Source organism: Olea europaea, chromosome 1 (assembly GCF_002742605.1).
Source record: "Olea europaea var. sylvestris chromosome 1, O_europaea_v1, whole genome shotgun sequence".
NCBI lineage: Eukaryota > Viridiplantae > Streptophyta > Magnoliopsida > Lamiales > Oleaceae > Olea > Olea europaea.
Genome location: NC_036237.1, coordinates 34,256,490 through 34,277,472, shown reverse-complemented (window position 1 = coordinate 34,277,472; position 20,983 = coordinate 34,256,490). Strand labels below are relative to the sequence as shown.

Below are 20,983 nucleotides of genomic sequence, written 5' to 3'. Positions count from 1 at the left end.
CTCATGTTTCCATTTTTGACCCATAACCCGACCCAACGCGACCCGCACCTACTCGAATTAGGCATTTAATGTTGATTGACATTTATAATGATATGGAAAATTTTGAATTCTTGTGTGGAAAATAGAATTTGCTAACATGGGTATTGTCGTCTACATAATTGAAAAATGATCATTGATAAAATTGTGAACATTTTTACAAATGATTAGGCGAAAATGGATATAATGTGAAATTTCCTCTTTACAATTTAAGGCATAGCAAACATTATCTCTCAGTGGAGCAGCAAGATCGAATTAATATTGATAAATAAAAATTAATAAGATGTGTCGATCTCGGTAAGTGTAGTCTTTAATCAGAGTGGTGCTGACGCATGCTCCAATAGCCGCGTCCCTTTCACTGCCAATTCTGCAACCACCAGTGTAAAAAGCTGCATGAATTCCCCATTAACCCCCAAACTAAAACCCTCGTTCTTCTTTGCCGCACACACAGAGAGAGAAAGAAATTCAAAGTGAATCGTTGCCTATTCTGCCTGCATCCTTTTGCTACTTCTCCCGTTAGGTGCGTCTTGTTTCTTGCAATTTCTTTCACGCGCGCATACACACACACACACCTGCCTTTTGTGATTTGCCCATACCTGATAGTTTGGTGGAATTATTGGATTGTAATATCGTCCATTATATTCTTTACTCCAGTCCCATGCTACCTACCAAACATTCACTAAAAGGTAGATGAACAATCAGGGCGATCCCAGTCCTGGATGCTTAGATTCGCAGTCAGTTGGTTGCTTTTGGTGAGATACTTGTATATTCTGTTAGCATCAAATTGTTCTTGGTTCTTTCACTGTTGTCCCCTCTCAAATTTACAACAATCTGGATAGAATATAATCTGAAAAGGAATTTTAACTTTATGACATCATTAATACCACCGGAAACAATAGAGAAATGGATAAAACTACAACATTTTCCTTTCAATTTAATTTTCATCAATTTTGGAATTGAAAATTATTTTTGATTTATTTCTCTATTTTTATTTTTAAAAAACTGATCTTTATGTTAGGAATAATGGTAAAAATTAATGCCCAAGCTGTTTTTACACGAATAATTTGCAGGTAGCTTTTACAGGTCTAAATTCTAATGGTTGGTGAGAAAATTAAGGTTGGTCAGAAATATGAATTGGAGCCTGGAAAGTGTTATGTTATTATCCTTTGCAAGTTGGAGGTCTTCGAAAATGAAAGAAAGAAAGTTAGATAATGGTCTGATAGATATCTATCTAAATAGATAGATATAAATTCATTTTTTAGAAGTTCATTGTATTTAATCAATAAAATTCTCTTAGCTGGTGATCTGGGCTGTTTCCCTCTCGACTATGAAGCTTATCCCCTAATTTCTAATAGAGGGGGTTTTGTTGTTGAGAACTCTAAAACTAGAAAGGAATTTCTTGAAGCTCGATCTCTCCCCCGGATGAACCATATAGCCAAGAGAAACCATCAACCAGAATAAAAGAGCTTGTCCCACTCATGAGTAAATATTTCATAGTAGCCTCATTAAACCGTACATCTTTCTTGGTATATCCAGATAATAGGTAGGAGCATAAAAATGAGGGAGAGAGAGAGGGTCTCTTCTCATTGGGCCCGTTTGGATTTTTTAGTGGTAAGAAATTAGGCAAGAGAAATTGATCTTTCAAGTAATTGAAAGTTGTTAGTTGTTAAGGCTAATTCCTGGTCAGTGTTTATTTAGCTCCAGGATTAATTTCATTTGTCCTTTAGAAATATTGTTTCCTGTACAGATTTATTCCCTCTTCTCACATATGGACAGGTGAGACGTGTATTGTTGGTTACACAACAATTTCCTTTGTAATTGTATAAATATGTGAATTGAATACATTCAAAGCTGCTAAGTTTAGTTTTCTTATTCCCTCCAAATTTTGGTTTCTCTCCTACCATATTTTACCTACATTCTGAGAATAACATGTTAATATCTTTACTACATTTTCTGTTATTTCACTTGGACAGAAATTTTGAAGTACAGAATCTGACCAGAATGAAGAATATAGGGAAGATGGGAATTCATTACTTGCAGAGGTTGAATGCAGCAAATGTTCCGAAAGACTTGATAGAGAAAGGGCAGAATCGGGTTATAGAGGCATCACTTACACTTATTCGTGAGAGGGCAAAACTCAAGGTATAACTTAATTATCTATAATCTTGCCCCATGTTTGACATTGTCTGGTTCTCTAACCAATTAGAATAAATGAAATTTTGGTTCTTACACATCTCTGAATTTCGGTTATGGATTCCATTTATTATGGTGCCAGAATTTTCATCACTTGATGTTCTGAAATCATAACTTAGCCTCCATTGGGAAGAATTTATAAACTGATTTAATTTATAAATAAAATGTTTTAATTTATATATAGAAAGAAATAAGTGGTGGATAAGTGGATAATACTTGTGGGTCCATTGAAAAGTGGAGCTAGAAATGAAGATTGACCGATTTATAAATTTGCCAAATGGAGGCTTTACACAAGGCTTCACTTGACAAATGAGTGGAGCCAATGGCAACAACTGGAATACTATGTTTCTGGACACCTTAAAAGCTGTATTGTTTATGCCCTTATGAATGCATATTCACATTTGAGAATTACATATATATGCAAGACAATTAGGAATAGTCGAGTAGACATGGTTGGGCTTCTTTTTGTTCTAGTTTGTAAATTTTCTCGTTTCAAAGAGAATTAAGTTCATTTGTTGAGTGGATCACAATGTCTATGATCATATATCTACACAATTTTTTCTTTGTTTGTTCTAACCAACTGCCTGTACTAGATTTGCACACTTTTTTTTTTCTCTGCTCCTACTCTGTGCATTATGTCTTGGTATGCGAAGCACTTCTTGCAATCAACAAGTCTCCCCCACCCATTCCAAAATATATAAATAACTGGATTGAGGAAAATGAAACATAGTTCTGCAACAGTTCAATATTTAAGACCTAGACAAATACTTCATTGAATTTATTTTTTTTACATCTTCAATAAGAGTCATATATGCCTTAGTTTTACATGGTAAACCACGTCTTTTTTTTTTTTCTTTTTTTTTTTCTCAAATCAGTTAAGATGAGATAATTAGATGAATATTTGAAGATGCTAATGCTGTTATTATAGCATGAAATGATGGTATTTTGCCTAAAAGTTCCTCCTGATGCTGATTGATGTAGTTGCATGCAGGAAATTTTGCCATGCTTCCCTTTCTGAAATGAGATTATATAATAATTATAATAAATTTTTGAGGAGTACATCTCACAAGGGGATTTTTCTTTTTAAATTTGATTTTTTTTTTTTAATTGCTGTTAGTTTTACTATTATCATATTGTTATATGAGTTATTTTTAATACTACATATTACTACTTTTTCTCTTTCAAAGGGAGAACTTTTGCGAGCTGTGGGAGGTGTTGTAGCTTCATCATCTTTACTTGGAGTTCCACTAGGACATAACTCTTCATTTCTCCAGGGGCCAGCTTTTGCACCCCCTCGTATAAGAGAGGCTATATGGTGTGGCAGCACAAATTCCACAACAGAAGAAGGTAAATATTCAGACAATTTTAAACAAGCTATATCAGTTTGAAATTTTTGGATAGCCCAAAACGATATTTCCACAAGGTGACTGGTTGTTCTATGGTGGTTACGGTACCGGAAAATGATTAAATCATGCCCATCTCTCACTTTACTGTGACATAGATGTCTAAAATTTAAAGGAAGAATGACTTCTAAGACCAGAGGAAAAATATTGTTGTGTTTTCTTTTTTCTCTTTCATAATTCACTCACAGAGAGATGCAGAGAGGGAGGGGGAGCTTTTTCCCACTTGGGGGGTGGGGTTATGCAGCACCCATTAGGGCTGAAATTACAATTTTTAATAACTAGCTTACAACTTTTTATTGCTTTATACTCCATCTGAGAATATCTGATTAAGTATTTTAATGCAGGGTTCTCGATTCAGCTATATTTTCTTTCAAGCTTGTATGGAACTTGGGCATAAATCTTTTCCAATTTTGTTATAGCCTTGCCGTTGCATTTGGTCGATTTGTTTCTGAACATAAATTTTGGCTCTATGAATGAAGTCTTCTTGTTTCTTAGATAATATCAATTTTTTATATTTTTCCAAGTATTAATATTCTGCTAGATTCAAATGCCATGCTGCCGTCATCTTTTTTCTCAAAAAATCACATGTATTTTCTTATCATATTTCTTCTCGTGGCCGACATTTGTGAAATTAGGACTAACTTTCAGGAAACGAGTTATCTCGATTTTATCTATTAGCTAAAAAAATGAGTTGGTGCTATTGGTGCTCTTGGGTGGCTGGACAGAAATTTCAAATTTGTTTGCTGCATTTAAAATTGTATGTAACACACGTCAAACTTTTTCAGCACGAGATTTCATCCATAAAGAGCTTTTGAAACCTGTAACGAACTTGACAATATTCCCAGTGGTCTGCTTTTTGTCATGCCTGATTGCCCATCTATGTAGGAACGTGACAATATTTCTCCTGCAAACGGGTTTGGCCGCATTACTGCTCAGTTGTGAAACTCCGTGTTCTAAAATTTATCAACAAACTCCAAAAGTGTTCCCAGTGTTTTGATATTTGTCACTGTGTGAAATGTGCATCATCAATGTATTCAAAAATATTCACTAGCTTAAATATTTCAGTTTCCATTTTCCAATTTTAAATATATTTGTCAATATAAATTCTCTTTTGTAAAAAGATCCTGGGGTGTGCAGGTAAGGAGCTAAATGATCCACGAGTCTTGACTGATGTTGGTGATGTGCCAGTCCAGGAGTTACGAGATTGTGGTGTAGATGATGATAGATTGATGAACATCATAACTGAATCTGTGAAGCTAGTCATGGAAGAAGTAAGCTTTCCTTTCCAAAGGTTTCTACATGATAAAGAACCTTCTCTTCCATTGAAAGCCAATAGCCTTGGCTTTAGTTTTTACATTTTATTTCTAGAATCTGTACATTATCTTAAACACTATTAATATTTATTTAATCAATCTTCAGGATCCATTACGCCCTTTAGTGTTAGGGGGTGACCACTCCATTTCATTTCCAGTGGTGAGAGCTGTATCTGAGAAGCTTGGGGGACCTGTCGATATTCTTCACCTGGATGCTCATCCTGATATATATCATGCTTTTGAGGGAAACATATATTCTCATGCATCTTCTTTTGCAAGAATTATGGAGGGTGGTTATGCTCGGAGACTTTTGCAGGTAATCTGAATTTGTGAATCACTGTCATATATATTGTGTTATATTTTATATCTACATCAAAACCAAGTTTTGAATTTATGCAGACCAAGTTTATGGTTTCTTTTAACAGGTTTCTTGGGTAATACACGTCTTACTAATAAAAGTTGTACCGAAATTAGAAATATAGCAGTTGAAATTTCAGATCAATTGTGTTTGCCTATTCATACTTTAGACCTCCAGCTTTATTGTCCATTAATGCAAAGCCTCCAAAGATCATATGATGTAGTCTGGAACTCCTTTTCATTTTAAAAGTTGAAAATTGGAAAATTTCTGCTTTCTAGGAGAAGGGAAATTAGTAAAAACAAATTGCTGTACCGCTGCAGGTTGGAATCAGATCAATTACAAAGGAAGGCCGTGAACAAGGGAAAAAGTTTGGTGTGGAGCAATATGAAATGCGCACATTTTCAAGGGATCGCCAGTTGTTGGAGAATCTGGTGACTATCTTTCTCCTGCCTATGAATATCATTTCTTAGTCATTGTTGTTTTCATTTCTTTCACCACGATCTTGTTTTGTTATTAGATTATCGTTTTTTTTTTTTTGAACTTAGCACCACAACCTGAAATGATTAACATTTTAAATACTGATTGGGTTCGCTAATAGGTAATTGATTTGCAAAGATTGTTCCACAAGAATAGAAAAGTTGGACAGTTTTAGAGGATTTTATTTAGCTTCGGTGACATGTAGTTGGTCCATATATCCTATTGCCTTTGAAGATTAGACTCGTGTTGCATCTCGTGTTTGTTACTTTTTTCCATCCCAGTGGCCGCCTATGTCGCCCAAGTTGTTTTGGAACCAGAAAAAGGAAGCGGTTTTTCGCACAGCTTGTTAATAGTGCAGGTCCCACTTTTATATAGGATTTTGTGGAAGAAACGAGCAATGGTTCTGGTAAAATTTTGTTAACTAAAATATTTTTGATGGTTAGTAGGCCTGTCGCTCGTATTTCATGCATTTCAAATTGAAGTATGTTAAACTAGTTTGTTATTGGAGATCATCACTATCACCATTACGATTACCATACCTCATAAAATGACAATGGCAGTAAACACCAACAAAACTATCATATCACCACCACCAACGAACCATTGCCACTACAACATACCAAAATCAAACCAATGCCACTGTCGACCACCAACACCACCTGTAACAATACCAGTACATCCAAACACTGCGCCGCCATCACCACTATAAAGCACTTGCACAACTACCACCACCATCATTACTGACCATCGCACAATAGATCTATTAAAAAAAAAGGTCCTTATCGCCATCACTGCAAGTACCAACAATCACCACCACCTTCTTCTCCACAAATCCATCATCACCATCATACCACAACCACAACAATAGCTGGAAAAAAAAACACTTGACTCCATCACCACTACCATTGTAACACTACAACCGTCTGCCATCAACACCATATCAAACAAATAGATCGCATTGCACCGTTACGATTGATGCTACACGTAGCAAACGTTGTTGTACCGGTGCTGATGCTATTGCGAGCGACGCCTCGCTACTACACTCGTGCACACAATCACTAGTGAATGAATGGATAATCGCTGAAGATAATGGAAGCTGTTGATTGACGTTGAAGATTATGGAAGCGGTTGATCGGCACGGGAGATATGAAAGAGAGATGAGGGCAGTGTGAGTAATTTTTAGAGAAAAGGGAGATTTGAGATTTTTGTGTTTGAGATTAGGTGGAAATTATTTAGAGAGAGAAAGGATAGGATATTTTGGGATGAAAACTGTATATTTAATTTTTACTTTTTAAATATGAAATATCTTATTTATGAAATGTGAAACTTTTTACCTGATTTTAGAACACAAATCTTTGAGGTATGATGGGCTGTAATTTCCTCTTTGAAATCTCATAGCGGAATGGCAACACGGTAATGATGACGATGACGATGACGATGGGGCACTACTAAAAAAGGGCTTTTCACCTACGAAAAATTACCAACGAATTGCATCCGTTGGTAATTAGAAATGGATTATTCATTGGTAAAAAATAATTCACTTTCAACTACGATAATCAGCAACGGATTTTTCGTTGGTAACAATGATATTCTTTTACCAACGGATATTCCGTGCCTAATATAACCGTTTAACATTTGGAACTTTCACCTACAGATATTCCGTAGGCGACGTACTAAATATTACCAATGGAAACAATCCGTTGGTAATTAGAAACGGATTATTCGTTAATAAAAGTAATTCACTTTTAACTACAATGATCAGCAACGAATATTCCATTGGTAATAATAATATCTCTTTACCAATGAATATTCTGTGTCTAATATGACCCTTTAATATTTGAATCTTTCACCTACGGATATTCTATTGGTAATTAAAAACGAATTATTTGTTGGTAAAAGTAATTCAATTATCCCACATCGGAAGTTTACAACAAAGTCTTTGGAATTGTTCTCTATATATTTGTGGTCCAATAAGTGGTTAAACAATATTTTGGCTTTTAAATTCAATTGTTTAAAAGTTTTAAAAAAATTATAATTATTAAATAAATAATAATAACAATAATAAAAAATAAGTAAATAATTTTATTATTATTTTTTTTTTTTTTTTTTACCCTTTTCAGCTTTTCTTATGATTTTTACTTTAATTACTTAACGATTGTGATTTTTATTCTTTTTTAATATATTTAATTGCTGTTCTTCATGATCAAGTGCTCTTATTGATATTAAACAGATTTTAAAATGTGATGTTATTTATACTGCTCAAACATCTGAAATATTATCCTCAAAACTGAATGATTGGGTATATCACTTAACCAAGTCAGATTATGTGGCCTAAATATTACATTTCTTTACTTGATTGGAATCTTATCGCAGTCTTGATTACCGGTTTTTATCACCATTACCTTCTTAGACATCATTAGTGGCATCTCCTCTCCTTCCTGGAGTCTGAACAACGAAGAAGTAAGAAATGGTTGAAAATGTTGTAAATATTGAGAAAGAGGCAATTAAATTCATTATTCCTTTTCCATTTGTATAGGATGGAAATCTATGGGGCATATGCTGTATGACAGAGTAAATACTTCTTGGATAATACCATCTCCAAGTTTCTTTACTACCTGCAAGTATATTCTACAAAACCCCCAAATTGAGTATCCCAAACGGGCTGTGAGTATTAGAAGTTGAGGCTCAAGTGAAACTAAACTTGTGATGAATGGATTAGATTGTAATATAGGCAAATAAATGAACTTTGGGTATTTTAGAAGAAGATGAAAGAGTGATTGTTACAATCATGATTGCATACTAACAATATGTTAGTTGGTTCTGCCAAGACATTTTGGAAAGAAGCACATTTTAGTCGCAGGAATGGAGAGTGGACCGTGAGTTGCTCTGAATTTAAATGATTAATAATAATCTCTGATCTTAATAATTTAGCTTCTTTTCAGCAACCTGATTACACGCAGAATTTGACCTTTGATACCCTTGCTGAGTTGTCTTGGACATTATATATTTCTAGTTTTTGCATTTATCATAGCAAAATTAATTTGTACTTTCTGAATCATTTTAGGTTTCATATATTTTGATATGGCAATGCAAAGCCTCCAAAGATCATATGATGTAGTCTGGAACTCCTTTTCATTTTAAAAGTTGAAAATTGGAAAATTTCTGCTTTCTAGGAGAAGGGAAATTAGTAAAAACAAATTGCTGTACCGCTGCAGGTTGGAATCAGATCAATTACAAAGGAAGGCCGTGAACAAGGGAAAAAGTTTGGTGTGGAGCAATATGAAATGCGCACATTTTCAAGGGATCGCCAGTTGTTGGAGAATCTGGTGACTATCTTTCTCCTGCCTATGAATATCATTTCTTAGTCATTGTTGTTTTCATTTCTTTCACCACGATCTTGTTTTGTTATTAGATTATCGTTTTTTTTTTTTTGAACTTAGCACCACAACCTGAAATGATTAACATTTTAAATACTGATTGGGTTCGCTAATAGGTAATTGATTTGCAAAGATTGTTCCACAAGAATAGAAAAGTTGGACAGTTTTAGAGGATTTTATTTAGCTTCGGTGACATGTAGTTGGTCCATATATCCTATTGCCTTTGAAGATTAGACTCGTGTTGCATCTCGTGTTTGTTACTTTTTTCCATCCCAGTGGCCGCCTATGTCGCCCAAGTTGTTTTGGAACCAGAAAAAGGAAGCGGTTTTTCGCACAGCTTGTTAATAGTGCAGGTCCCACTTTTATATAGGATTTTGTGGAAGAAACGAGCAATGGTTCTGGTAAAATTTTGTTAACTAAAATATTTTTGATGGTTAGTAGGCCTGTCGCTCGTATTTCATGCATTTCAAATTGAAGTATGTTAAACTAGTTTGTTATTGGAGATGATAAAGGACGATAACAATGGAAGAGGACCATGTTTTACTAGCTTTTTCCTTGGAATGTCGATGTCCTATCTTTCATTTCTACCTTTTTGTTGGCAGAAACTTGGTGAAGGCGTAAAGGGTGTGTACATTTCAGTAGATGTGGACTGTCTGGATCCGGCATTTGCCCCCGGCGTTTCTCACATTGAGCCAGGAGGTCTCTCTTTTCGCGACGTTTGCAACATACTTCACAACCTTAAAGGTGATGTTGTAGCTGCAGATGTTGTTGAATTCAACCCGCAGCGCGATACTGTTGATGGAATGACAGCCATGGTTGCTGCCAAGCTCGTAAGAGAATTGACAGCAAAGATATCAAAATAACCAGAAAGAATCAGCACAAGTACGAACTTCAAGCTACTATCTACCACACGAGAAGGTGGATTTGCTTGTACTTGTGGAGCAAAAAACATGTATTTCTTTTTCTCTTTTGTTGCAAAATTGAAGCTCGGAAGTAGTGAAGTCTGGGTTGGATTCATCGGTTCATGTACAAGACTCCGTAAAATTGAACGGATAAAAGTTAGAGAGACATGTAATAAAATTTGTCAATTATCATATCAAGAGCTTATTTGATTTAGATTTTAAGATAATTAAAATCAATTTTTTGATCATTATTTCATTATTCCAGTCTTTTTTTTTTTTAATTCTTCTCTCACGAGTAGGACTTATTTTATCTCTAATAATCAAAAAATCAATTATCAAAATCTCTACCAAACAAATACCAAATTCAACATAGATTTTGTTGTAAAGTTGTTCTATATACCGAAACACACGAGGAAATTGGATCAAATTCTTTAGTTGTAGAAAGTACAAGCTCATGAGAAAATATATTTTACCATTTCATGTTTTGGAATAATATTTCGTTCTCACTTCTCGTATAATCAAAATGGCTCGGAAGAAAGTATTTCAAAAATATTAAGTCCTTGTTTAAAAATTGTGAAGTTAATAAAATGTGTAGTTAAAATTTTAATTTTAATCGAAGTTTCTATCTAAACCAAACTACCAACGAAGGGTTAAACTACATAAACAATTTTAAATATAAAAAATTAAAAATATTTGGTTGACTCCAATACTCTGACCCAAGTTTGTTTGACAAGGTCATAATTGCCCCAGGTTTTTAAAAATATTGCATTTACACCCTCAGGTAAAGAAGCTCGTAAAGCCGCGGGGGTTACAGAAATTCTATCTCAATGGCGTCTTTAGCTCCCACGCTTTCCTCCACAATTTCCCGCCTAACCCATCTTCACAAACCCTCGCTCCACTCTGCAATCACAACTCTCAAAAATTTCCGATTTAAGCAGAAATTAAGCAAGCGCATACGGCCTTTTATCAACTCTTCGCCCAGTTCTCTTTCTGCCCATTTTTCTTCTGCTCAAATGAGAAGCACAGTAGGCTCAGATGATGATCTTGTTGTTCTGGGTATTGAAACTAGTTGCGATGACACCGCTGCAGCCGTAGTAAGTCTCGTATTTTTTTGGGATGTGGATTTACTTGTACCAAGTGTACTTTTTTATTTTACTTTGTGATATTAATGATTAAAGTTTGATTCTTTCAAATGCAACTATTTTTGATTTACCAGAACGGTCAGAAAAATGTAAGTTCGCCATGAATTAAGCAAATCTATATGCCATTTTTCTCAATACTTCACCCAATTCTTTTTCTGCCCATTTTCTTCTCCCGCCAGTACCCAAATAAAGAGCCTGTTAGGCTCCCATGTTTATCTAGTTTTGTTCTGGGCATTGAAACTAGCTGCGAGACACTTCTGTTTGCCGTAGTAAGTTTTATGTTTGGCATGCTTATTTACAGGTTGGTGGGTTTTTCTTTTACTGTATTGTTCTTTTGTGGGTCCTGGTTATTTTTGTTTCATTCATGATTAAAATTTTGTTCTTTTGACTGCATTTGTGTTCGATATATAGGTCCGAAGCAATGGTGAAATTCTTAGTCAAGTTGTTTCTTCTCAGGTATTGTATACTATGTAATGATTGCGCTTGTTTTGCTGTATGTGTGTGTTGGGGAGGGAGGATGCTCTTTGGATAGAAGAATTGGAAATTTAAGACGTTGTTGGAGTGGTATTTCATTTCTACCTTTTACATATCCAATTTATCAAATTTTTTACCCCTATTTTTTTTTTTTTTTTTACCCTTTTCAGCTTTTCTTATGATTTTTACTTTAATTACTTAACGATTGTGATTTTTATTCTTTTTTAATATATTTAATTGCTGTTCTTCATGATCAAGTGCTCTTATTGATATTAAACAGATTTTAAAATGTGATGTTATTTATACTGCTCAAACATCTGAAATATTATCCTCAAAACTGAATGATTGGGTATATCACTTAACCAAGTCAGATTATGTGGCCTAAATATTACATTTCTTTACTTGATTGGGATCTTATCGCAGTCTTGATTACCGGTTTTTATCACCATTACCTTCTTAGACATCATTAGTGGCATCTCCTCTCCTTCCTGGAGTCTGAACAAAGAAGAAGTAAGAAATGGTTGAAAATGTTGTAAATATTGAGAAAGAGGCAATTAAATTCATTATTCCTTTTCCATTTGTATAGGATGGAAATCTATGGGGCATATGCTGTATGACAGAGTAAATACTTCTTGGATAATACCATCTCCAAGTTTCTTTACTACCTGCAAGTATATTCTACAAAACCCCCAAATTGAGTATCCCAAACGGGCTGTGAGTATTAGAAGTTGAGGCTCAAGTGAAACTAAACTTGTGATGAATGGATTAGATTGTAATATAGGCAAATAAATGAACTTTGGGTATTTTAGAAGAAGATGAAAGAGTGATTGTTACAATCATGATTGCATACTAACAATATGTTAGTTGGTTCTGCCAAGACATTTTGGAAAGAAGCACATTTTAGTCGCAGGAATGGAGAGTGGACCGTGAGTTGCTCTGAATTTAAATGATTAATAATAATCTCTGATCTTAATAATTTAGCTTCTTTTCAGCAACCTGATTACACGCAGAATTTGACCTTTGATACCCTTGCTGAGTTGTCTTGGACATTATATATTTCTAGTTTTTGCATTTATCATAGCAAAATTAATTTGTACTTTCTGAATCATTTTAGGTTTCATATATTTTGATATGGCAATGCCAAAGTGTTTAGATTATCTTCTGTTCATGAAACATCCTAGAAACAATTGTGCTTTTGCAATCTACGCGGGAACCGCCATTTACAATAGGTAGATAGTTGTAATTTATTTCTTTTAAACTTCACCAGGCCGATCTTCTGGTCCAATATGGAGGAGTTGCTCCAAAAATGGCTGAAGAAGCTCACTCAAAAGTGATCCCTTTTTTTTTTTTTTTTTTTTTAAACCCTTTTCAGCTTTTCTTATGATTTTTACTTAATTACTTAACGATTGTGATTTTTGTTTGAGCATTCTTTTTTTAATATATTTAATTGCTGTTCTTCATGATCAAGTGCTCTTATTGATATTAAACAGATTTTAAAATGTGATGTTATTTATACTGCTCAAACATCTGAAATATTATCCTCAAAACTGAATGATTGGGTATATCACTTAACCAAGTCAGATTATGTGGCCTAAATATTACATTTCTTTACTTGATTGGGATCTTATCGCAGTCTTGATTACCGGTTTTTATCACCATTACCTTCTTAGACATCATTAGTGGCATCTCCTCTCCTTCCTGGAGTCTGAACAACGAAGAAGTAAGAAATGGTTGAAAATGTTGTAAATATTGAGAAAGAGGCAATTAAATTCATTATTCCTTTTCCATTTGTATAGGATGGAAATCTATGGGGCATATGCTGTATGACAGAGTAAATACTTCTTGGATAATACCATCTCCAAGTTTCTTTACTACCTGCAAGTATATTCTACAAAACCCCCAAATTGAGTATCCCAAACGGGCTGTGAGTATTAGAAGTTGAGGCTCAAGTGAAACTAAACTTGTGATGAATGGATTAGATTGTAATATAGGCAAATAAATGAACTTTGGGTATTTTAGAAGAAGATGAAAGAGTGATTGTTACAATCATGATTGCATACTAACAATATGTTAGTTGGTTCTGCCAAGACATTTTGGAAAGAAGCACATTTTAGTCGCAGGAATGGAGAGTGGACCGTGAGTTGCTCTGAATTTAAATGATTAATAATAATCTCTGATCTTAATAATTTAGCTTCTTTTCAGCAACCTGATTACACGCAGAATTTGACCTTTGATACCCTTGCTGAGTTGTCTTGGACATTATATATTTCTAGTTTTTGCATTTATCATAGCAAAATTAATTTGTACTTTCTGAATCATTTTAGGTTTCATATATTTTGATATGGCAATGCCAAAGTGTTTAGATTATCTTCTGTTCATGAAACATCCTAGAAACAATTGTGCTTTTGCAATCTACGCGGGAACCGCCATTTACAATAGGTAGATAGTTGTAATTTATTTCTTTTAAACTTCACCAGGCCGATCTTCTGGTCCAATATGGAGGAGTTGCTCCAAAAATGGCTGAAGAAGCTCATTCAAAAGTGATTGATCAGGTATTTCCTAGGAGTAAGTACTTATCTTCCACATATTGTGTTACTCGTTAACTACTTGTACCATTCACAAAACTTTTGACCATATCTAGTCTTCATCCAGCAATGCATTTAATGATAGAATTATTTCTATTAATTTTTCTTAATAAAAGTTAGTCGTCCTATATCCACGTGAATAATCAAGTTGTAAAATCTGTTTCGGCAGATCTCCGCTCCCTTTTCTTCTTTCTTAATTATAATATGTACATAAATTCTTTGCTGATATTCTGCTTTGTTCATAGCACATGCTTGGCCCACTATGCAGTTCTATTTCCATGCTCGTCAATTCATGTAAAACTTGCATCCTAAACACTATTGTGAATCATGAATGCATTCCTCGTTTTGTGGTCGGCATTTTTAAGTCCTTCGCTGATTCTGGTTTTCTAATTTCGTTTCTGTAAGTATCTCAACTTACAATTATCCCTCAATCCCGCAGTGAATTCTATGCTAATGCATCACACTTCAATTCTGTGATCATCCGCTTCTTTCTTTAGGTGTGTATATAATAACATGATTCACTCATGGATGCCAGTTGATCGTTGACTTTTATGCTTTTGCATGATGCACATTTCATAAACACAGTTTTAGTACTGGTATTTTGGTTCTGTCTGTGATCTTACTGTGCTTTCTGATTACAGGTAGTGCAAGAAGCTCTTGATAAAGCTAACCTATCTGAAAGTGATCTTTCCGCAGTTGCTGTCACTATTGGTCCTGGCTTAAGCCTTTGTTTACGTGGTAATTTGTCATTGGATTATTCTCTTCTCCTTTTATCTTCCTTTTCTATCTTTCTTTTCTGTTTTCCTTTTCCCCACTTTTTGACCCTGTTCTTATTCCTTTCTTCTGTGGCTCAATGTAGCTATGGTAAACGATTGCTCCACAATTAGTTGAGTACACAGTTAGAAATGCAATCATATCATTATATTTTCGGGTTATTTTTACCTTTTGCTTCGAATTAAAGTTCTGAAACATGGTCCTTTATGGCATCACTGTATTCTTGAGTGCATGCAGTTGGTGTGCAAAAGGCTCGGAAGCTTGCCGGTACTTATGCTTTACCCATTGTTGGTGTCCATCACATGGAAGCCCATGCTTTAGTGGCCAGGTAATTATGTGAATTTCGTGAAATTTTTGTAATTATGAACTGAAACGATATGAATAATATGATTGGTCAGCTAATGTGATTTATTACTCACTGGTGTAATTTTGGTTGTCTTAAACAAGGTGCATTAACTTAGGTGGTATTGTCCAGGGTGTAAACGTAATCAATAGGTATTAATACAAACCAGCTACACGTAATCCATGTTTGAGAATGTTAGATTGAAAAAAGTGACGATGGAGGTGGGTCAACTACAGGTGTAATAACAATCTTTAATCCTTTACTTTTGAATATATGGAACTTGATGTTCTGTTAAGTACAGAACCATCCAAGGAAGACCATTGATAGTGTAGTGTGAATTCCTAAACATCTCTACTTATTGTTAAATAAAAGAAAACCGAGAAAAGAAAAACTTGCTGGTTTTCATATATACATGGGCTTTTGAAACGTTGCTTTCCTACCTTGGCATGATGCATTGCTTTCCTTTAGGTTAGTGCAGGGAGAGTTGCAGTTTCCGTTTTTGGTTTTGCTTATTTCAGGTATGACCATTACTGCCAAAATTATGTCATTTTATTTGTTGTCAAATTATGTTATTTGCATCATTTAATGTTGGGGATATATAAAGAGTTTCAGTGAGTGATTATGATTGTCACCATGAGCCTGCACAATGACCGGGACACTGTAATTGGAGGCTTATGAGAGGCTAAAATACTTGCAGTTTTATGTGTAGAAAGAATCCCAGTACCTGGTCTGCTGAGGACGAGGATAGTTTGAACTTTGAAGACTGCAATAAAATTTTGTTAACTTATGAGCGGCTCTTCGCAGTTTTATGTATAGAAAGAATCACGATGTCTAGTTTTTTTATGACAAAGATAGTTACAAGACCAGAGGAAACTTTGGTCGTTACAGTTAATTTCTCAACCTTAAAGTTCTCTGGAAAGAGAAGCCTTACAGGATTTTGTCCTTTAGAAAGACTTGGCTTTTCAATAACTCATATCCGTTCATGAAGCTTATTTGATTTGTTTTCCACTTGTGTTTCTAGGAGGCCACAATCTTCTGATTCTTGCACGCGATCTTGGCAATTATGTACAACTTGGGACCACAATAGATGATGCAATTGGCGAGGCATATGACAAGACAGCAAAGTGGCTTGGTCTTGATTTGAGGAAGAGTGGGGGCCCAGCTGTAGAGGATCTAGCTCGAGAAGGTGATGCCAACTCCATCAAATTTAAGGCAGGCTACTCCTTAACATCCATGTGATGTTTCTCATTTTCTTGTTTGAATGGCCGGTTTATGAATTCAATATTGACATGGACTACAAGCTTGACTTAAATGGTTCCATAGGTCCCCATGAAGCAACATAAAGACTGCAACTTTTCATACGCAGGCCTGAAGACTCAAGTGAGGTTGGCAGTTGAATCTGGAAGTATGTAAGTGTCTCGTTCACGAAATCAATAGTTACCTCCGTCAATTACGTCCTGCTCAAACTTTCTGGCTACTCTGCCTTTTTTACTCTTTAAAATACGCACATTACCATCTTTGCTGCGTTTAGTTTTTATATGTACTACTGTGGTGTTGCTAACGTCCTGCTTCTCTAAGGAAATTGGAAGTAGATTGATTGATGAACTGTGAATTTTGTTTATGCTTAGTGGTAGGTGATTGGTTTTAGTGACAGAGAAGAGATGTATTTGTTTATGATTTTCATGTCAATAGTGTCGTCGGTAAAATGAGATCAAAACTCTTATCTGATTTGTGGATGATTGTGCTCTGGATTGGTTTCCCCGTGCAAATGGGAAAAGGGAAATTATTGGTTGATAGCTGTCCTCCAGCTCGAGAAAGCTATGACATTTAAATTTCCCAAGCATCAAGTAATACCATGCTCCAGCATTGTATTATCTGCTCCAAGTCTATTGCTTCTAACTTTCTTTGACAGGATGAAAGCTGATGGCATTACATTTTCCATCATTATGTTAGATGTAAGGAGTTTTCGCTCACGTATTTTTTAAATATATATTGGATGATAATCAAATTTATTCTATATTTTGTTTTATCACTGCCTAGTTGATTATGTTTTCTCAATATATACCTGTTTCGAATTGGCTAATTGCACAGTTGATGGTGCCTAATGTGGTATTACGCATAGCACTATATTGTTCATACAGAAATCGGTCTGTGCTGAAAGGCACAAAGCATGTTGGACCCACCATCACATGTTTTTTTACCTTTCATGGCATTCTGATTTCAGTAACTGCAGCATTTTCCTTGCAGTTACAATGAAGCAATCTCTCATTTTAGAAATATAGCACGCTAAGTGTAAGGGTCGACTACCTCCCTACCAGTTGACATACCTATATATGTGTGCAGCAATCCTGAAATCCCAGTTTCTTCAGCTTCTAGTGAAGACAGAAAGGAAAGGGCTAATATTGCTGCCTCTTTCCAGGTAATTAGTTATGGTTATTTGGTTCTTCTTGATAAGCATATGCCTTGTGGGTAGAGTGACTGTAAACCACTTAATTCATTCCATTTTCCTCAATTTTTAATTTGTTCATCTAAAAAAATGCGTATTGCAGCGAGTTGCAGTATTGCATTTAGAGGAAAAGTGTGAACGGGCAATTGAGTGGGCGTCAAAGATTGAACCTTCAATAAAACATTTGGTATGTGAAATGCATTCTTTTGTGGATTGTTATTGTTTAAAGTCCTCCATGGATATGGTGTTGCATAAAACCAAATTTTATCTTTGTCAGGTTGTCTCTGGAGGTGTTGCATCTAACCAGTATGTCAGGGCTCGTCTTAATCAAATTGTGGAAAAAAATTGCCTGCAACTCGTTTGCCCTCCCCCCAAACTTTGTACTGACAATGGTGAGATGGTTCTTTTTCATGTTTGTCATGTTGTATGCAATGAAGTGGCAGAAACGAGTCCCTTGTGAGTCATGGCTAAAAGTCAATGGTATTGGTGTGATATACGATTTTCTTTGAGGTCAAAAGTGATTTACAAAATTCAAAACCTTAAAATGGGACAATCAACTGCACAAAGGAGATGAGTTGGATACTTGGTTCCAGCAAAAGCTCTCTTTAACAAATGAAAATTTCAGCATTTTACTGTAATTGGTTGCTTGGCTTCAGCTTATTGACATGAAATTTGAATTGGAACTAATCTTCTGCATCATACTTTTAACGGTTTCTGTAATTGAACTCCGGTTCTTCATATTATTGCGGATTATAGTCTTGCTGTTGTTGATAATGACTTAGGCTCAGTTTGGACACCTTTATGTGGCACAAAGCAGTAGGGAAGAGTCATTCTAATCTTTTCTTTGGGAACTTGGTTGGAAAATGTATACATACATTTGGGACTACTGAAATATTTTCTTAAAAATAAGATGTTAATAATCTTATTTGAAATATTTGTCTTTGCTGTTTTATGGTAGGCGTAATGGTTGCTTGGACTGGCATTGAGCATTTCCGCATGGGAAGATTTGATCCTCCACCACCCACCAATGAACCCGAAGATGCAGTGGTCTCTCTCTCTCTCTCTCTCTAAAGTCTAATCATGTGCTATTGTTGTTGGTTTGCTAAAGAAATGACAGAACTAAGATCGTGTTTGGCCTTGCATAAAAGCCAAAGCTCAAAAAGGCCAGCTTTTTTCTTCCTGGATATTAAGCAAGGCCAGATATACGTTAGGAGAAATGTTGCGAAAAATAGAGTTTTGATTCAGACGAGGTTTGATTAGTTCTGATTAACTAGGAGTTTATTCTAAGTAGCGATGAATGACTATAAAAGGGGAAAATAAGACTTCAATTTAATAGACTATTTTGAATTGATATTTTGAAATTTTCCTCCCAAATTCTCCTCTCTTCTTGCTGGCTCCATCTCTATTTCTCTCTCTCTGTCTTCCATTCCCTTCTCTCTTTCTTTCTCTGGATAAGGATATTTTTGTCTTAAACAAGAACAAATGTGTGGTCTAACCACTCGCTTCAAAGATGCATACTTTACCATGGATGTCGTCTTTCTTTACCATTGTGTCGTCTTTCTTTACCATTGTTTGATACTCTGTGATTTTATATATCTGAAATATATGGTATTGACTCAGTTTTTTGATGAATCAGCTTGATTTGAGGCCAAGATGGCCACTGGGCGAGGAATACACTGAAGGAAGAAGTGAAGCCCGCTCAATAAGAAGGGCAAGAATTCATCCGTCTCTTACCTCTCTCATTCAAGCATCAATGCAGCAGCAGTCGTAGCCTATTCTTGATAGATGAGGCTTTCCTGTGAATCTGTGATGAACATACGAGGCCATAGGAAGGATCAAGATCCCCTCTCTTTTAACTTATTCTACATTGGTGGTGTCGTTTTTGGAAGTCTGCAGATGGATTTGCTTCAGAATGGGTCGCCCAATCCTCAGTATAAAATGTCGGGGTGTGGTGTGATGTATGATTTAACATTTTTTTACGGTATAAAACTTGACAGCTTTGTGATACTTTCTGGGTTTTTAAAATCTTGCTGAATAAGGAGGGAACTGTGGCATATTTGTACAATTTGAATAATTTCTTTGCTGGAATGACAATGTTAAATGTGCATAGACTAACAATTATTCAATTTGTACAGAGACCGTTCTGTAGAATTGCACCAGAATCTCATATTGTGCGAGTCCTATGTGATAAAAAATGCCAAAAATATCCAACCCTCCTATCTTATTTGTTGGTATTCTGTAAAATGCAATTCTGTACTTGCAGAATTGCTCATAGACTAAGCCCCTGTTTGAGCCCAATTTTCTTTCATTCTTTTCTATTATCTTTCTTATAGCACTTATTTCCAATCACACATTCTTAATTATAATAATATTACATGCAAATAAAAAAAAAAACTTCTTTTATGATTATATATTTTCTATCAATTTATTATTTCATAATACATAACAAGAAAGTAATCGCTCACAAATAGGGCCTAAAGCTGTTTGTACTTGGGACAATGCTCGGGAAATTGTCAAGTGCTGACAAGGCAGATTTTGATTGATTGTTTCAAATCTGTTTTTTGTACAAAGTCTATTGGAAATATGCCACTTGACATTCTGCAATTTTCCTGGTGTTTTTTCTATACATGTAGCATTTTACTCTTCTATCTGCTGGGCAAGGCTCACAAGAGTCTGGCCCAATCCACTTGAGTCTGCCAGCACTGTTCTTGCCGTCCTTAAACTTGAATAATATTTTCCTACCTGATGTCACTTTTTGAGCCCGAATCCTTTGCTTTCTCAGTCACTTTTCGTAGTCTTGTACAGAATCAATAACAACCCACGGTGTTAGAAGAAAATTCCAATGTCTAATACTGCTCGATTAGACTTGATTCGGCTCGACAATGAAATTATTTGAAGGAATTTCACGAATTGTAATTAAAATTATTTAATTTATTTTTTTCTGGTATTTAAACATGAGATAAATTGGATATTGATACCACGAATGGTGACCCCCAGATTTTCAATAGCTCAATAGAATACGCTATTCAGCAGCCAATAACGAAACAAAATGCTATTTTGTCTGTTCTGTGGGACATTAAATTCAGCTTAATTCATGCATCATCAACTCGAGATTTTTGTTTTTTTTTTTTGTGGGGGGGGGGGGGGGGTTTTATTTTCT

At 35.2% G+C, this 20,983-nt stretch overlaps 2 protein-coding genes across 4 annotated transcripts; both read left to right on the top strand.

Annotated features, from left to right (window-relative positions):
* The first annotated feature begins 321 nt into the window (after window positions 1-321).
* Window positions 322-10,275, top strand: LOC111402361 (arginase 1, mitochondrial). Of its 2 annotated transcripts, XM_023030598.1 has the most exons (8): window positions 322-556; window positions 691-788; window positions 2,010-2,178; window positions 3,417-3,576; window positions 4,770-4,903; window positions 5,052-5,261; window positions 5,624-5,734; window positions 9,760-10,275. In XM_023030598.1, exons 3-8 carry the CDS (start codon window positions 2,038-2,040, stop codon window positions 10,018-10,020), a joined length of 1,017 nt encoding a protein of 338 aa, XP_022886366.1. In that variant the 5' UTR covers window positions 322-556; window positions 691-788; window positions 2,010-2,037; the 3' UTR covers window positions 10,021-10,275. The 2 variants fall into 2 exon arrangements, with proteins under 2 accessions (XP_022886366.1, XP_022886373.1); XM_023030605.1 differs by lacking the exon at window positions 691-788.
* A 578-nt stretch (window positions 10,276-10,853) lies between these two features.
* On the top strand, window positions 10,854-19,957 carry LOC111402346 (probable tRNA N6-adenosine threonylcarbamoyltransferase, mitochondrial). 2 transcript variants are annotated; one of them, XM_023030588.1, is made up of 13 exons: window positions 10,854-11,153; window positions 11,613-11,657; window positions 14,153-14,227; window positions 14,902-14,998; window positions 15,272-15,362; window positions 15,846-15,895; window positions 16,399-16,563; window positions 16,744-16,786; window positions 17,721-17,796; window positions 17,927-18,010; window positions 18,101-18,215; window positions 18,782-18,870; window positions 19,460-19,957. In XM_023030588.1, exons 1-13 carry the CDS (start codon window positions 10,887-10,889, stop codon window positions 19,592-19,594), a joined length of 1,332 nt encoding a protein of 443 aa, XP_022886356.1. In that variant the 5' UTR covers window positions 10,854-10,886; the 3' UTR covers window positions 19,595-19,957. The 2 variants fall into 2 exon arrangements, with proteins under 2 accessions (XP_022886356.1, XP_022886346.1); XM_023030578.1 differs by having other exon boundaries at window positions 16,399-16,589; window positions 16,701-16,786.
* The last annotated feature ends 1,026 nt before the right edge of the window (window positions 19,958-20,983 follow it).

Excerpts from the sequence above, each read along its gene's own strand:
- LOC111402361 (XM_023030605.1), top strand. The coding sequence starts at position 2,038 with ATGAAGAATATAGGGAAGATGGGAATTCATTACTTGCAGAGGTTGAAT. Across the intron at positions 2,179-3,416 it reads GTGAGAGGGCAAAACTCAAG|GGAGAACTTTTGCGAGCTGT; the intron begins GTATAACTTAAT and ends TCTCTTTCAAAG. Across the intron at positions 4,904-5,051 it reads TGAAGCTAGTCATGGAAGAA|GATCCATTACGCCCTTTAGT; the intron begins GTAAGCTTTCCT and ends ATCAATCTTCAG.
- LOC111402346 (XM_023030578.1), top strand. The coding sequence starts at position 10,887 with ATGGCGTCTTTAGCTCCCACGCTTTCCTCCACAATTTCCCGCCTAACC. Across the intron at positions 14,228-14,901 it reads ATTCAAAAGTGATTGATCAG|GTAGTGCAAGAAGCTCTTGA; the intron begins GTATTTCCTAGG and ends TTCTGATTACAG. Across the intron at positions 14,999-15,271 it reads CTTAAGCCTTTGTTTACGTG|TTGGTGTGCAAAAGGCTCGG; the intron begins GTAATTTGTCAT and ends GAGTGCATGCAG.